This window comes from Plectropomus leopardus, chromosome 2 (assembly GCF_026936395.1).
Source record: "Plectropomus leopardus strain MGB_pleo_1.0 chromosome 2, ASM2693639v1, whole genome shotgun sequence".
Classification (NCBI taxonomy): domain Eukaryota; kingdom Metazoa; phylum Chordata; class Actinopteri; order Perciformes; family Serranidae; genus Plectropomus; species Plectropomus leopardus.
In genome coordinates, this window is record NC_142177.1 from 23,394,776 (window position 1) to 23,413,005 (window position 18,230).

The 18,230-nt window shown below is 39.8% G+C and overlaps 2 protein-coding genes across 5 annotated transcripts in view; one reads left to right on the plus strand and one right to left on the minus strand.

The window, feature by feature from the left end:
* tox2 (TOX high mobility group box family member 2) overlaps positions 1-18,230 on the minus strand; it is a 145,978-nt gene that overhangs the window by 112,502 nt on the left and 15,246 nt on the right. The window contains exon 1 of one of the 4 annotated variants that reach the window (XM_088088699.1): positions 16,279-16,389. The exons of 1 other annotated variant lie outside the window; for it this stretch is intronic. Coding sequence is in view for 2 of the 3 variants with exons in the window: in XM_042505450.2 (XP_042361384.1) it covers positions 13,577-13,669 (93 nt within the window). In the remaining variant the exon portion in view is untranslated. Of the gene's footprint in view, positions 1-13,576; positions 14,144-16,278; positions 16,390-18,230 lie in introns of those variants that run through there. 2 more of the 4 variants (XM_042505450.2, XM_042505467.2) reach the window with 2 other exon arrangements.
* Positions 1-18,230, plus strand: part of LOC121957005 (suppressor of tumorigenicity 7 protein-like) — a 93,409-nt gene that overhangs the window by 16,513 nt on the left and 58,666 nt on the right. The window lies entirely within an intron of this gene.

Consider the following 18,230-nt stretch of genomic DNA (forward strand, 5'->3'; position numbering starts at 1 on the left):
CTCACAGAATGATGTGGATAGATAAATAGCACTACAGGTAAGAGAAGTACGTAATTTTGATTTGGGGGTGAACTGTCCCTTTAAATTCTCCCAAGCATATGAAAGAACATTTGCAGACTTACAGCAGCAGATTTATACCTTTGTCTCTCCTTTCTGCGGCAGCCACAACGATACTTTCACCTTCTAATGTTTATTTTCACGTGTATCTGTATCTGCATCCGCGAATAATTCAGTTGATCATTACTTTCAAATTAGAGCGGCTGGTCTGTCGCATGTCTCTGTATGCATTGGTTGCTTTGTGCTGTTGAGTAGCTGGTGAAAGATTCACACACTCTATATGGTAAACAGCGGTCTTGTACAGTTTCATATGTAGCTTGCAACCAACAACTGGGGGTTGCATGTGACTATATATAAACATTATTACAAAGCCTGTTTCTGCACAGTGGCCTCGTGGTTTCTGATATGGCACAGTCAGTGAAATGGTGGAGAAGCCAATTTACAGTTTATAACTCAACCACACATCAATAATAGAAAAAAATAGATTACAGTAAATCCATGGTTCAAAAGCTGCATACCTTTGAAATGTCAAAGGGGAAACCACAATGGATAACTCATCTCAAAACTCATTTCAACTGCACTGTGCAAGCTGTATTACAAATATTCAACAGCCTACTGTTCCCTCCAGGTATTTTTCAGCAAAACACTCTATACATTTTCATTTGAGATGAGAAAAAAGGGAATGCATTTTTTTCACTGGCAAGCAGCCAAACCAATTTAATTACATTCCAAATGGGCGCAATCTCCACATAGCAACCAGCCCGTGTTGTATTTCTCAAACTTCAACAACCTCCTTGACTTTCTTGGAGTAATTGAAATCTTCCACTCTTCCACCCTCGTCATTGTGTGGAGCTGTAGAAAGTACAACAAACCAAACCTAAAGGAACAAGGAGATCTGGCTCTCAGAATGAGCAGCTTTAGCCAATTTGTAACTTCATCAGCACGTCTTGATACAGTTTCTCTGAAGTCAATTAAAAGAATATTAGGTGGTGTGTATCTAGAAAGAGCTAACGCCTTCCTCCTGCCAAGAAGCTGGTGATTACCCATGACTGGTGTCAGCAGAATCCTGTCAAAGTCTGATGAGAGGTCACCGCTTTTCATTTTGGATTCATTCTTGTAGCCTCGAGCCATGTCCAAAAAAACCCACACAGAAACAATTCTTTTGATGTGAAAATATTCATATATATCTGAATGCAAAGCCTCTGCATCTGAAAGATATCAAACTTTTGCAAACAACAGTCTTCGGTGCCAAGAGGTAACATTTTAGTACAAACAAACAGAAAGGCGGTAATTAAGAACTCCAGATAACATGACTGTTTGGGAATAAATGTTTTACATTTTAAAATGTTTCTGCTTCACCATTTCCATCACTGCAGAGATATGATGAATACATTTTCAATTAATGTTTCAGTGCTTGATAAAACATCAAAAGATCCTTTAAAAGAGCTTACTGCCAAATCGTTTAAAGTGTCTCGGGCCTTTTTTTTTTTTTTTTACTGCGAAGACAAACTATAATCTCAGAGAGGTCCTCCCATCTACCCAGTGGTTAATTATAGGATGGCAGGCAAATAAATCATCCATCAAAAATGGCAGTAGTGTGGACCTCTGCATATACTACAACCCAGAATGAGATCCTGAGGTGGCCAAAGTAGCAGGCATGGTATCAGTCAGACGATGTTTGCTTCAGGAAATCTTAATAACTGAGTGTGATGTTCAAGGCCTACAGAAAAAACGTAATCTTCCTGTCTAGATGGGAATAAAAAGAGAAAAAATAAACAAATATAAATGCTTTAAAATGTGAAATCTTTTGAGCAATTATCCCACTATTTACTTACTCCCTCCCTCTCTCTCTTTCTCTCTCTCCCTCTCTGTGTCACTGAATCTGTGTGAGAGCCCAGCCACATGCCAGTGCCTTTGTGTCAAAGATTAAGTGAAACCAGGAGTGCCAGCAATGCTGTGTTTGCACAGTGAACACACTTGCTTTCAGCTAGCTTCAATTCACATACCAATCAGCATACAGAGACCTAAAACAGACCTGAAGCAGCTACTGTACATCCATAATCAATAAAAAAAAGGATAAAAGTCATAATTCTTGAAAATGTTAATGTTATTCAAGCTCCCGCTTACACATTATTGAAGCATTACTCTGTGTTTGTGTTGATGTTAATAGAAACTGAATGACAGCAACACCAAAACAGGTTCAGCACTGATAGGCAGAGAAGACGAGATATGCAATTACACCTACATTTAAGTACAGGGTGCAGCTCTTCTATAAGATTAAGTGCTCTTATTTGACGTTGTTATCTTGGCGTAGCAAAAACTGACTATCAACACACAGCGAATGGAATTCCTGGAAACTAAAGCAAAGCTACAGTGAAAATATTATGAACAAAAGCCCAAAAGTGCCAGAGGTGGTTTACTAGACTGAGGCAAAAAAGGGGCCTGGGGGGACTGTGGGTTTGAAGTGATAGGGAGGGGAGTCACTCACACACACGCACACTTGGCTCAGAGCAGCTCAGAGACAAACTGCACTCGGCAGAGGACCAATCCTCGGTGGCCTAACCAGCTAACTAACTTCCTGTGCAGTCCTGAAGTAACTCAGCCATGATCTATTGACATTTGGGCCCAATCCACTGTCATGTTTTTACTCCTACCCTTTGTTTTCAAGTGCCACCCTGCATCTTTGAGCAGAGTAACAAGGGGTAGTGGTAGAAAACTTCCCCTATGAAGTGGGACAACCCTCCAAGACCCTGAAACAACATGGTGACATTTGCGTAAACAGACCCAACATGAGTTGCCGGATATTGCAAATATGCAGTTGTCTGCTGTGGTGTCTCTTGCTAAAGGCATCGTTTTGCAGTTGTTGGGATATTTGCTAACTAGATAGCTAGTTAGCCAGATATTGGCATACTAGCAATGCCTTTTGTTATGCTTAAAGAAAAAGACAATAATAGATAGGAACAGCATTAAACTAAGATAATATGCTGATAATATTATTAACAAAGAAAAATATTTATAGCTTTCTTTAGTTGCTTCCACAGCCATCTTGCTAATGATTTCTCATAACGCTCATTTTGGAGCGTGCCTCTGAAAAAGTTATGTTTGGAGGGTCATGTAGGCCTCACACAACACACTACCCCTTTATTCCAACAAGAATTGGGACATCCTACCCTAACACGTGAACACGCAAAACAAAGGGGTAAGGGCCAAATTGTGGGTGTAACGAGTGTTTTAGGATTGGGCCTTTCTATTTCACAAGTGGCACTACTTTCAAGTTTTTACTTGAGTAAGGGTATATTTTCAATGTCTACAATGTCTCAGGCCTTATTAATAAAGTTACCCTGCAGTGAGGTTATTCACACATGTATTTTTTTTGTAAGCGTGTTGAAAGAGCAGGGCTTGTACCCTGACAGTTAGAAAAGGAAGCAACTAGATGTGTAAAACCAGAAAAATCCAAGAAATAAAACATAGGCCTTTTTAGGTCTTATTAATCTCATACACATGTATCAACCATCAACCTTTCCAGAACTTCAGCTGTGATCACACTCACAGTTTATGTAATGTGTTGAACTGTTAATACTAAAACATTCATACTATGAAGTACAGTAATCAACACAGCAGCAGGTCAGGCTGTCGCTCCACAACATCATGATTGCAGTGGTCTGTGTGCTCACACACGTGCACTTGTGTTTATTTATGCTGTGCGAGTGTGGACATGCCTACATCTGCATGTGTGTGTGTGTCTACCTGTGAGAGAGTGTATGTCTCTGAGTGTACTCAGTCGGTCCGTGGTCTCTGAGTGTAGGCCTGAACCAGCCATCTCCAGTTCTATTTGCACAGGACATGCCTCAGGAAGCTAAGACAACTGTTCATGTTTGCCCATGTTGCGAACCCCTCTTAATACACCCGACAGCTGCATTCTTAGATGGCACGGACGCTATGTTTATCAGTGTTTTTATACATTTATCCTACAGAATCTGTTGGATCATCCTAGCTGACCTTCTCTGAGGAAACGCCCATCAGAAGCAGAGCCAGGGGATTGAAATGCCAACAAAATAAACCGCACACCATGTTGCAGCTCTGACAGGCAAATTCCCGGTGCCTCTCATATAATCTAAAACTTTATAACCTGTGACTGGATCAGCTGTCAGTCTACCATTTAATACAACAAACCCTTTATACGACAAGGACTGAGTCAACAGTGGGAGGGATGAAAGCTAAAAAAGTTACACTTCAATGTGTGTCTTACTTAAAGGGAACCTATCATGCTCATTTTCAAGATCATATTTTGTTTTAGTTTTGAACATGTTTACATGCTTTGATAGACAAAACACTTTTTTTTCCTCACACTCTCTGTGCTGGAACATCTGTATTCGCTCTCTGTCTAAATCACTCTGGTTTAGCTGCTGTCTCTTTAAGCCCCTCTCCGGAAAAAGCCCAGTCTGCTCTGATTGGTCAGCGTTTCCCAGTCTTCCGCATCTCAGTGTCTCTGCACTGTCATTTCAGCCAGGGAATAACAAGAGCAGTACAACGTCATACAGACATTGAGTCCTATATATAGGTTATCCTATATTGAATGGATGTTAAATTTTGTTTGCAATAACAATCTGGTTGATAATATTTTAAATGCTGACAACATGAAATTTTCATGTTGTGTGGGCGTTTACGGTTTGCAAACATTGGGTTTCACAACTTGAAACCAACAAAATAGAAACGACATCTACAACAAATAACATTGAATTTTTGGTCACCCAACATCACAACCTATATGCAGCCAAATGTCAACCTCTAAAAAAAATGTGGCCAGCTGGGTAGCTTTTCACCTTAAAAAAAAATCCTAATCAAAGCTAAACCAAAATTTTAACAACCTGACATATGATCTGAAATTGGCCAGAAAAGATAAATATAGGTAACCAAGATTACAAGTTTCCCTGATGTTAGCATGTAGCTACAGGTAGCAGTGAAGGCTACATGTCAATCAGTTAACTTTAGAGCTACAGAGTGATGGCTCTTTGCTTTTAGTCAGTACAGCTCACATCAACTTTATCTGATACATGAGAATGTATGTCAGTTAGGCTTTTGTTTGGTTTTAAGTGTCACATAAAAATTTGTAAACTGTTGCTACTATAGTTAGCCCGCCGCAGCTCTGAGGACTAACTTTAGGCCTACTTGTTTAGCCTACTGTATTACGTGAACTTGACTGTCACCCTTAATGTTCTACAGAACCATGTTCAAACTCTGTATTAAAAAAAAAAAAAAACAGTAGTCAAATATGAGTTTTGAGCAACTAAATTCAATTTGACACATGTAATTCTGAGTTTAGCATGGCCCTAAAACAGAATATATAGGTCTGAAGCCAGGTTTTTGCTCACAGGGATTCATTTGACACACGCTAACCTCATTATTTGAAACTCTGGCCATGTTTCCTATGAATTTCCAACATTTTAACATTATTTATATGAGAGAAAATATGGAAAAGTACAACAGGTCCCTTTTAAGGTTAATAGAAACACTGTCTCTCCTAACAACATAAAAATCAAGGTAGATCTTATCTGTAAAGTAAATTTGTCAAAACGCCCCCACTCTGATCTGTCAACATGCCCAAAACTCCCCTCACCCCCCTCTCCTTAACCCCTTCCTCTCCTTAGTGTTTCATTTCCTGCTAATTGACTAAATGGCAGTCTGTCTCATACCATGTAACGTAATACCTTTACTGAAAAAAAAAATCATTAAAAAAAAACATAGGCTGTAACACATCGTTCTTAGCAAGATGAAATAAAAAACAAACTGTTGGGTGAACTGTGAGATCTTTGCAGAGCAGTGAGTGTGAAAGTCAGAGATGATGAGCTCCGTCTGTGCTTATGTTAAACACTGATATTGTTTTCTCATACAATGATTACGCTAATTTATGTACCAAAGCCTGCTTTACACAAATCTGCCAAGGCCAATAACTGCACTCATAATCTCCGGCATCTAAAATAATCACTTTGTGGCCTATTTGTTTATGAATGAAATGAAGCAATTATCCTAATGAAGATCAGCCTTCCTGCTCGGGGAATTGCTGCGTTTCGACACATACCGAAAATCTTTTGTCCTTGTTGCATCTGCGCTGGCAGTGCAGACACCTCAACCATAAAACAATAGGAACACCAAAACGGTTAGTGTATAATAATTCAGGACACGCGGTTCACAGCAGGGATGCTGAAACTGTTGCAAGACAGACCGACCTGCGCACTTCCTGACCCACAGTCTAAACCACATGCATGTGGATGATGCTAAATGTCAGCATCAACAACAAGTTTGGTTGTTGCCCCTGGTGAACCAAAAGATACAGTTAGTGTACATAATAGAAGGTCACAGCAGTTTGAGTGTTAATATTGACTTATTGTTATTTTTTTTTATAACTTATTTTTTATTAACATTTTCTTTGAACAATTACAGTGAGAAGGTGTATCCTGTACTTATTGTTATTTAAAAACAACAGAGCCTCCTATGCAACAACGTAGTGATGTGTTTACCATACTTATCTCTACTAAAGCCTGTTTTATAGTATTTTTTAAGTGCGTATACTTCGTAGAAATATCAAGGCCATGTTCTGTAGATATCAAAGGGAAACATTACTGAAAGGGTTGTATTATTGCCTATTTGTGCCCTGATAGAAAGAAAATGAATCCGCTTTGAAATGCTGCTGTAGCACAGTGAAATACACTCAGTTTCCCGAGCAGAGCGTAGAGCAAAGCACAGAAGTGGTTAAATAAATCACATGAAGCAGATGTCTCTCTCTCTTTCTCTCCTTCTCTCTCACTTACACACACACATTCATTAGTGAAATCCATCAATCAGCATTTCATGCAGTTTGGGTTTGAACCACACCAAATGCACTAAAACAATAAACGTCTGTCTTTCAAGTCGCTATCTGGACTGGAACACATCTGGTGGCAAGGCTCATTTTGGTTTCCACATCGTTGAATGACATTACAGACTCAAGGGCGAGCTGAAAAATAAAGCACCCCTAAAAATCTCTCTCCATTTTAACTCCATCTACAGCCCTTTCTCTCTCTCTCTCTCTCTCTCTCTCTTTACACACACACACCCCAAATCTACTTCCCCCCCTCCCTGCACAAACCAGCTAACCTCTCAAATGCTATTCCACAACCCCATCCCCCAACCAATCAAGAACTGAATATAAAACAGCACCAGGAAACTGGGTGGTGGTGGTGGGGGCAGACAGACAGGCTAGGCTGGAGCTACTGTGGCCTTCTGAGGTGAAGACAGTTTAAAGTGGCACATTGGACTCCTTAACGCAAGTCCGAGGGGATGAAACACTCACACAACATCCAGCTAAAGAGCCAGGAGTCAAGCCTGACTGTAGTATTTGGGTTTCAAGGGGCAGTGACGATAATTAGGGTTAATGTGATTTAATGAGGTGCAGGAGCCGGGCCGCGGCCACTTTCGACTCGCGTCCAATGTCAAAATTGAAATTACTCTGACATCTTGTGATGTCGCTGTGTTTCGCAATGTGTTACAGTTTGCTACGCATGTCACTGAACCTGAAAACTACTCCTATCAGTCTCACCTCAAAAGGAGTCTCGTAATAAACCAACTCTCTGGCTGATAGACTGCAATGTGATAGCTGCACAGAAATTATTTGGATAGCTGTAGTTTATCACAAAAGTACATCAGGAAGAGTTTTTAAAAAATGCACTGTCATGACTGAATACTTGGCAGTTAATACAATCAATCACCGACATAAATAGCCTGTTTCTATGGACCTAGGTGATTAAGTAGCTAACCAGGCAGGATAAACTATACTATCTATTTTCAGCCATACATGACTTATGACCCTCTTAACACCTCTAGTAGCTCTGAGTCATGTCTGGTCTAGATTATAAAGTACAGAGCCGAGCAACGGGAGTGCTGCAGAGTCTGGTTGAGGCTTTGTCACCTTCACTATCCTGTAGGTTAAACTGAAGTCCACGGTGGTAAATCCCTGTTGTGGACAGTGCTGCATCCTCTCGCCTGTTCACTAAACAGTCAATTGCCGTCCTCAAATACCCCAGGAAATCCTATGCAGGTGTAGCTGCAGAATAGAAACTACAGTATCATTGATGTGGTATCAACAATGTAGGGTTTTTTCTCCCATGTTGTCATGTAGGTAAATCAATATAAGAAAGGTGAAGCTCTGTCTGCAACTATCCACAATTTATCTATCTGATTCCATTTAAAATGTGCTCATTGATTGAAGGGCACCAATGTGCACAGTTCTCCTATATTGTGACATAGGTGAAAAAAACATATTACAAAAAATATGAAGTTCTGTATGCAACTATCTGCAATTTATCTATGTTTCTATAAAAAATGTACTTCACATAATGTGTTGTATTTCCCTTGCTTATGTTTTAAAACAAGTGATCAAAAAATATAATGCAGTATCACTGATGTAGTAGAACCAATGTGGGGTTTTCTCCCATGCTGTAACGTAAGTGAATAAATATGAAAAGGATACAAGCATGGTGATGCTCCAAAGGCAACTATCCACAATTTATCCTTTTTATTCCATTCAAAAATGCGCTCAACATAATGCACTGTATTTTCCTATTTTGTGTTTTAAAACAAGGAATCAAAAAAAAAACTACAGTATCATTGCTGTGGTGAGGTTTTCTCCTATGTTGTAATGTAGTTAGATAAATATAAACCGATTACAAGGAAGGTGAAGTTCTGTATGCAACTATCGATATGACTCTATTCAAAATGCACTCAACGCACTGTACTTTATTTTCCTGTTGTTTTTTAAACAAGTGATCAGAAAAAGAAAGTCCTAAATAGCGCCGTTTTCTCCTACTGTAATAGTCTGCGCACAGAACACAATCTGAGCCCGACTGCTCCAGAGAATAACACTGTAGCTACTTATCATTAACTCAAAGACACAATCAGCCCCAGGCGATCCGGCTTCCCTCCATAACCTTTTGACATTGCTGCTGGGAAGGTAAATGAGAGAAGAAGTTAGACACAGAGAGGGGGAGAGCTGGGGAAACAGAAAGACTTGATTATGAATAGTGCCAGGAAGTGGTTCAACAAAAGAAAAAAAAAGAAAAACCATCACAAAGTAATACAAAAAATACAAAAAAAATAATGTTCATTCCATGACTCATTTTTTTTGTTATCTTTTATTTGCTCTCAGTTGACTGGCTGGAACTGCATTAGAATAATAAACTTGCCACTTTGAGTATTCCTAGTTCCAGCTGCTTTAGCCTGCGTTTTTCCCCTCTGGTGTGCATTAGAGCCACGCATGGGTTAACATTTTCCCAGTGAGAACGGTTGGGATATTGCAACTCGGACTGGCCAGTCAGCAGAATGTTATGAATGGGCACAATGAAAAACCCCAAGTCCACGCTGTCGACCCAAGAATGCTTGCCTCCATGTAATTAACTTTTTTCTGTGTACAGAATGAGGTACTGCTGGAATAACTCTTTTTTTTCCTGTTTCTATTACGGTCATGTTTTGAAGAGAGGAAGAAAAAAAACACATTCTGAGAATTCAACACGGAAAATATTTTCGCCTGTCCATACTTTGAAGTATCCCATGACTAATACAGTGATTTGGATAGTGGTGGAAATAGAGTGGACCACTTGAAAAGGGGGTAGTATGTGCTCTGCAAAAAGCTGGCCTCATTGCTCTTTGAGTGGACAAATGTCAGCTGCTTGTTACTTGCACTCAAATAACTATGTACAATGAGGCATTACAGAGTTTAACACCTGGGAAAACGTGGATCAGTGTATAAATGAGAAGGGTTATCTTGTTAAACATGTTTCGTACATCTCGCCTCTAGGTATAAAAGCAATTAGGTATGCACTGTACATGTACGCATATAGTCAAACACAGTAATGCTTTGATTGAGATATCACTTCTAGTGCTGCACAAACTGCGCATCAATAGAGTGTTTGCTCCGCACTGCGGTGAAAATGGCCTCAGCATGTATAAATAACATACAGTAACTTGGAACAGGCTGCAACTATGTAAAGAATAACATCTGCAAACCATTGGATTATAAAGCTAGAGAATAACTACAGTATAATTACTTGAGAGCCTCTCTCTTGGGCACCGTGTTGTTAGAGGGAAGAGGGATGAGGAGAAAGTGGAACAGCTACAGTAATCTATCCAACTTCATTTCACCGGAGTGATTCTGCCTGGGGGTATGCACAAGTCATAATGCATTTGACAAATAGTCTCTCGCTAAAACAGGCATTTGCGAAGAAGTGGCCTTCAGCGCTGGTATACACAGCTGAGTGTACGCTGAACAAACAAGCCTCCCACTCAGCGAGAAAGATACAGAGAGGCTTCAAAAAGATTAGGAGAAATCTTGGGCGAAAAAAGTAAAGATGACTCACGGTGATTGTGCAAGTGCAGGACAATGCAAGTTGGATGGAGTTGAGAAGAGCAACAGAGCCGTGGGGTTCATAGCACACACACACTCACAAAAATACAAATCGATGCTTCTCTCATGTGTTTTTCTTTGCATTGTTCTGAAATGTGGATGCACAGGTTGTTTTATCAAGGAATTTACAATGAAATGCGGAGAGACACAATGGCATTTAATCTTACACAATCTCATCGTTTTGTGTCTTGACAATGAGTCAGATTTTGGTTTGAATAGGGAAATCAAAGCATAAAGTACATTAGAAATCTTTTGATTCACACATTCAGGATTGTTACACGCTGTATTTTGTTGACGTTTCATGTGTAATTTCGGAAAACCGTTGCCTTAATTCAAAGGTCAAGAGCATTCATGGAGTTGTGGTATTGACGTGTCCTGTCAGTGTGATCTATATTCCTGGCAGGCATCAATCAATCATCAGTCTGAATGTGGCCCATCAGTTCCAACCAGTTTCAGCTTACACATTCTTTACGTTCCTCATTTATTAACTCCTTCAGGTATTCTATACATTCTTTATTTGGAAACCCATTAGCTGCCACTAAGGTTGCAGCTACACTTAGAGAAAAGTATATGCACACACATACCCAAAGTCATTCTCGCAAAGCTTTGTCACTGTCAGAAATAGATGTGTTTGAGTTTACACTGTCAGAACAGGAAGGGCTGGGCTTTTAAATATGGACTGTCCACTTAGTGTTATGCTCACTTCCTGGTTTGTAATACTGTATAGTAATGCATAGTCAGATAGGTGAGTTTCACACAAGCTATATAAATATTCCGGCTGCTTAAAGTTTACATGATGGTAAAGTACAGTTTCAAGGAGGCCTTGATTGGGAGTTTTGAGCCTTAAACAAAATGCCACTTAAAGCACAAATCTGTCCCTTACAATCATCTTTACAATTTTCTGCAAAATATTCTAACAAATAACATTGAAACCATGCATGCAATAGCTACAACTCACCACATAATGACTGTTAAATATGAAAAAAAATATATATATATTTTTATCATCTTTGGAAGCTTCCCAGTTGACACCTGCTTACATAGTGCTACTACAGGGGGTCAACTCCATCCCGCTCCTAAAACGAAACCGCCATAAAGGATGAAGTACGGCCAAAATGTCACATGATGCTCCTGTATCATTATTCAACAGTTATGTATAGTAGTGGCAGTGCAGTGCAGATAATGTGTCACTTTACATCTTAGTCACAGCTGTTACTTTAGTAATGACGTTATATGATTCTGTCCTTGAAACCCAAACCTGCTTCATAGCGGGCCAGCAACCTCTACGCTCGCTGAATCATGATAGCTAGTAAAGTTCATTGTGTTAATGCTACAAGACCTGAGACATGGCATTGGTCAGAGAGCCGGGTCTCATTGTGATCTTGAATATACATCTGCAGCAGCTCCTGTGCCTGAGGTGTGTGAGCTACAATTATGACAAGGACAGAAAGATTACATAAACCTTTTTACCAAACCTCACTTTATTTGCAGGCTAATTTATGTATGGTTTATGCTTAAATTCAGCCTTGGGATCAGTTAATGTTAGAGTTACAGGGTTGATGTTTGCACTATAGGTTCGTGGTTAGGGACTGTAGTCTCATGTATCGTAACTCAAACCTCCCTGCAAGTGAGTGTGGGTGTGAGAGTGTGTGTCGTCCGTGTATACATGCAGGTGACTGTGTGTATGGACAGGGGAGATTAACAATTCAAATATTGTACTGTGCTATAATGTTTCACTTTGTCATCAGCAAATGTTAACTGCCTGCTGGCTTCCTTCCAGCTGCAAAGGCAAGCAAACCTATTTGAATGGCTGCGGGTATAATGCCTTCTTCGAGCTCTGCCAAATGTTTACACAAGTTTTTCCCTGACCACATGAAAAAAAAAACACTAGCCTTGTTACTTGTGACTTGTAATCTTGGACTATGTTTCAGGTTTTATATATTTGTCTAAATGCAAAACCTTTATCAGTAAAGCAGATAGTCAGCACCACATGGAGAGAGTGGAGCAGTGGAAAAGTGATCTCTTTTACAGCAGGCCTCATGGCATACAACAGAAATATCAATAACATGACTCTATATAAATGTAAAAAAAGGAAAGATGCAAACTGATTTTGTGGTAGTTTTCTTCAAATGACAATACTATTTTATGGCATCCATTCTCACTGCAATTTACCAATACAAGCATGACGCTCAAGACGTATTGGATACGATTCTGTGCGTAAAAACGCCTGAGCATACACAAAAGCTGATAATTAAATCAAAAAAATTATCCTTTAGGATTTCAAACAACATCCGGTGCTTCTTCGGAGGTTGCTGATGAATAATTTATTCCTAAAAAGTTATTGTGTGCCTACTGCTGAGACTAGATGCATGCGCAAATGTGTTAACCAAGCCTGTATGCGACTGTACATTCTTCGTGTATCGTACAAAACAAGAGAAATTAATATGCAAGCTACACAACTATATAGGCACGCACCTTATCAGCATCACAAATTGCCCCGATCCATAATATGCTGTCACTATCACATTTAGCCGCAATCTTGATAGTTGTTTATTGGATTAATTGTGCACTGACCTATGTGGGAACCTGTGTGAAGCAGATAAAATAGCGTGTTTCCGGAGTTAGGTCGGCATGGTTTTAAATTATACAGGGGAAATTTTGCATTCAGTTTACAAGGGAAAAAGACACATTGAATTTGCGAGCATTCGCCAGCAGTGCGCTGGAGAGAGTGGTGCGCTCCAACTCAGCTCACAGGACAGCTACAGTACAGCGTAACCATAGTTTATCCACATGAGCACATTAGCAAATTCTAATTAAAGGAAGGCAAGCGTGCACGAGCCCTGAACAGGTGTCATGCGTGCGTTTCTGCAGAGTTTATCTGCACATCAGAAAAACAAAAAAGTTTAGTGATACTGTAGCTCACTGCAATCTAATTCATCCCGAGGGAACTAATAGTGCAGCACTCTTCCTACACATTGCGCTTGATCATATATCCATGTGTAAGCAATGGACTTGTGCGCGCGTGCATCAACACACCGAGTGCTGCACCGACTGTAAAGCCCGTAAAGTAGAGATAATTGTTACCTTGTTGGAGTGGTAATAGTCCAAACCGGAGTCAGTCGGTAACGTACATGAACCCACGCTTGAAGGGGGAGCTGGATAAAATCTGACGTCCATCTCAGAGTCCGCAAGACTGACGGCATGAAAGCGTAGCTCCAAAAAACCTGTGCGACTTCTCTCTCTCTCTCTCTGTCTCTCTCTCTCTCGCTCTCCTGCACACACACACTCCCTCTCTTTTCTCTTGCGTATTAAACCGAGCAAAAAGTAGTTGTAGTAGAAGAAGTCTGTCCAGTCGTTCACTCTTTATACCCGTCCTACACTTTACTTAAGTACTATCTGGGCATTCAGCACGGTGATGCTCTCATATAACATCCCTATAAAGTTCACTTGGAGAGAGGGAGAAAGAGACCGGAGCTGCCCGGCTCAGGAATCACAAGAAAATAAAAAACGCTCAATGAAGTTGTTAGTGAGCGAGCCGAGCCGTGCTGCAGGGAAAAATGCAGAATGGAGCTTGTCGACGGTTTCTCCCACCGAAAAACGCCCGTGCTCCGTTCCTGGTTTCCAGACGCGCTGTAGCTTTGTCATGTGGGAGCGCTCGGATACATCCATGCGTCCCCTGTCCACAGAGCGGCTGCTAGGCTGCGACCTCTACCGGTCAGAGGAGGAACAGGCTGGGAAGATTGACAGAGGAGGTGTAGAGGAGAAGGAGTCCCCCCTCAAACTGGGCTAGTGAAAGCATTACAAATCTCTGTCTCCAGTCGATTTGAACTCTAATCAGTCAGATTTAAAGATCTGTCAACAAATAGGTACTGACAAACTTGTCTTCTGCAGTACAAGTAGCGGTATATGTCAAAATGCATTGAAAGCACTTCAGACAGCTTTGTCTCAAAATCATGTCAGAAGTCTGTGTTAATAAACTGTGGTACACTTACCTCTGTCACCAGATATCCCTGCTTATCTCCCAACTTAAATCATTGGCTCTAGGGCTGTTGCTCAAACTACAAATTGTACTTCCGACCACTGACATAGAAGCAGATCGAGAAATTCACCCCTTCTATCTCTCTGTCTCTTAAACTCAGATCAAACGGTTTGACTAATCAGCGCTGATAAACCAAGATTTTTTTTTACTGTATTGCCTATTTCCCACCTAAAATGTCTTCAGAAACATATTTTAGTGCAGTGTTTGGATGTAATACAGCAATATTTGAATAGGATGTTGGCGCCATACTGTTTCCTGTATTGTGAAATGGAGGCTTAAAGTGTATCAAATGGTAATACTAAGCATTGCTGATCAAATATTATAAACCATTTTCCCATCTCAAATGTTTTCAGAGACATATTCTAGTTAACAATTTAACTGTAATTCAAAAATGTTTGTTATCAGCCAGCCACCATATTGTTTCCTGTGGAAAAACAAGTTTAAATTACATCACCCCCCAGCAGGAGAGTTTATTGGTCTGGTGCAGTGCAGTGCAGTGCCTTCTGGTAGTTGTAGGTTTTCAATCTCCATAGCAAAAGCAAATGCCACAGTCTTTTTTCTTAGTTTTCTCTGGTCATTTAGCACTAGTTTCAAAAGTGTTTGTGTCTTTATACTGCATACATTTTTGTAACTCTAAAACTACTCGAGTAAAGGGTCTAAGGGCAGAGGGATGTCGTACACTGTAAAGCCCTCTGAGGCAAACCATGTTTTGTTATAATGGGCTATATAAATAAAACTGACTTGACTTGACTTGACTTAAAAAAGTAGAAAATCAGGGTTCAAGCTGCCAACAGCCTTGTTAGCTTTTATTTATTTATTTATTTGTCTATTTATATTTGGATCCCCGTTAGCCACTTCTAGGGTAGCAACTACTCTTCCTAGGGTCCATACATAACATTGTATGACAGGAGTCTTTCTATAATCCAGACAACAAAATATAGTATTTTCATTTTGGCCATGAATTCTTGAATTTGGCCAAGATTTTTTTTTCTTTTGGGTCTGTCTTAATTTAAGTTTTAGCAGGTAAAACTGTAGAAAAGGTGATATATAAATAAAATTGTGTTCACGTTGGAGTTGGATGTCCATTAACACAACGACATGTTGAGTATTAGGAGGAGCACAGTTGAAATTGAGTAAAGAATAACTAAAGAATATCTAAAATAATAAGTAGACTTTAGAGAATAAAGGGCCAAATACATTAATTGTAAATTTGTTTATGAATAACAGGAAGGTCAGTAAAATATGACTTCCTGTTGGTGATCATCATAGGGCAATACAAAAGAGGTTAAAAACAGTATATTTTAATAAACATATACATTTGTATGTCCTGTTTCTTGTAGATATTAAAATGACTTGCATCACTTTGACATAACTTATGATGTATAATACTACCATAATTTTACCCGTGAAGTTCATGCTAAACTGTTATTTTTTATAAAATCTGTTTCACCTTCTCCAGACCACTAAATTGCTGCCTACAGCTATTTTGGAAATTCACTTTTTCTCCACTTTATTTCATTTTTATGCCTCACTTCTATCCAGCAGTCAGTTGAATAGATAAACTTCTCATGGAAGCTGAGATCATATATATTACTACCATACTCCAGTTTTGACCCTTACAGACACACACACACACACACACACACACACACACACACACACACACACACACACACACACACACACACACACACACGGAGGCACAGTCACATTTACACACAGCTGGGCAAACGCAAAACATACTCACACAGCGGTGGACACAACAGGATGTAAACACAGAACAATGTCCAGCCGGAGCTTCAAATAGGTGCAGAGAGGGAAAATAACACCGCTCACAGCCAAATGTGTATCACACTGTTTTTTAGAATAGGGTGGAGTGGTGTTATGTGCTCAGTCATACGTGTAGGGAAGTGTCATTAATAATGTGTTTTTGCAACGCAGAGCAACATGTAAGTTACGGTCAGCGTGTGTGTTTCTCGTCTTTTTGGTGCATGTGTGGGAGTTTTTTTGTCTGTGTGTGTTAACCAAGCTGCCATTGTCATCCCAGTGGGTGACTTGTTGGCCTCCTCAGGAGTGTGCCTATGTCCGCATAGCTATTACACGGCATGGTGTCTCTGGCCCTGGGGTGTGAGCCTGCTTTAATACCCAGCACAGATGGGTCGCACCGTGGGCCCGCTGTGGCAGTCTGCCATCAGCTGCCAGCTCAGGCTGTCCTGACTCCAAGCTCATAAGGTTAACTGTCACAAAGATGCCGATTTCTTCTCATTCTGTGGCTCTGTGTCACTGTCTGTCTGATTCTTCTCCGCCCGTTTCTCACTTTCTCTCATACTGTCACTTGTTCGCTCGGACTTTCCGTCACTGCTACAGCAGAAGATGCAGTGCGCAGGGGGATCTGGCACAGGCCGACTCATGGCCTCATGGGAAAGGAATGCATGTAGTTTTTTTTTTTTTTTTTTTTTTGCAGAGCATTGGCCGGATAGAATGGGAATAATGCCGCACAGAAGAGAAGATGTTTGATTTTTTTGAAAAAGAAATGGTAGAAATTTGGTAAATGGGAAAAAAAGAGAGCATGAGAAGGATGACACAGGGTGAAAGGGTAAACAAAACAGGGACTCTGACTGGTGTAACATGTAAATAAAGGGGATATGACACGGGGAGAAAACCTTCAATAACGCTCAACTTCTTTCCATCGTGGGATGCAAATTATATCGTCTAGCCTATACCTTCATCCACTCAGAGCAATGCGCAAGAACAAACACGTTTTACTGCCTTAGTAAGAGCACCAGGAAATGAGAGGAAAATATAAAACAATATTTTCCATTAAGGGTTACGACCCCGTGGGTACTTAGATGATGTCAGCAGTACTGGTTTTATAACTTCTTCTGAGCTTAAGTGATGTTACTTTTTGAAAATTGCTAACTAATTTTTCTTTAGTAGAAAAAAATTACGTTTAGATGTGGTGACTCTCAGACCCTGGAAATTTTAGTTTCTCAAGTAAAGGGACTCGATAATGTTCAGTAATGTTCTGTGCTTAACAAGAACAAGTGGCTCCAGAGAGAAAAATGTCAGTTTTGGTTAAATTGGTGTACAATTTCACTTTAAAACACAACATTTACGAAGAGTGGCACAAGACAAAGAGAGAAACATTTCCTACTCTGCCCTTTAGATTTCTCCTCTTGCATTTAAGTGAATTGTTAATTCTTTTTCCACATGGCAATGTGCACTGATTACCACTGATAAGAGATTAAAAAAACACTAAAGAAATAGTTCTTCCTGTCAGCTCAAGACAAAGTGTGATGGGCTTTTAGCAGTTTGGGTTTTTTTTGTTTTTTTTTTTTTTGCTTGTTTGTTTTACGTCATTGTATATAATTTAGAAGTGCTTTTACCACACTTTGAGATATTTGCTACTTTTCATTTGACTCAGTTGTTTTTTAAGCAAAAGTTAAACAACATGTTTTACAAAGAAGAGAGCACCACTTCTATGCTGTAGTTTTTATGTGGGCTTAAAACTGATTGTGACTAATTTAACAGTCTTCATCACAGAAAATGTAAGTTTGAATCGTGACTGTAACCCCCTTAAAAATGTTACATTCTAACTTTGTCAAACAATCCGAATATGTTGCAGTGTATGTATTAATTATAGATATACATGTAATGTTTAAAGCTTCTGAATAGCATTCTAAAGGCAGTTTGCATGAA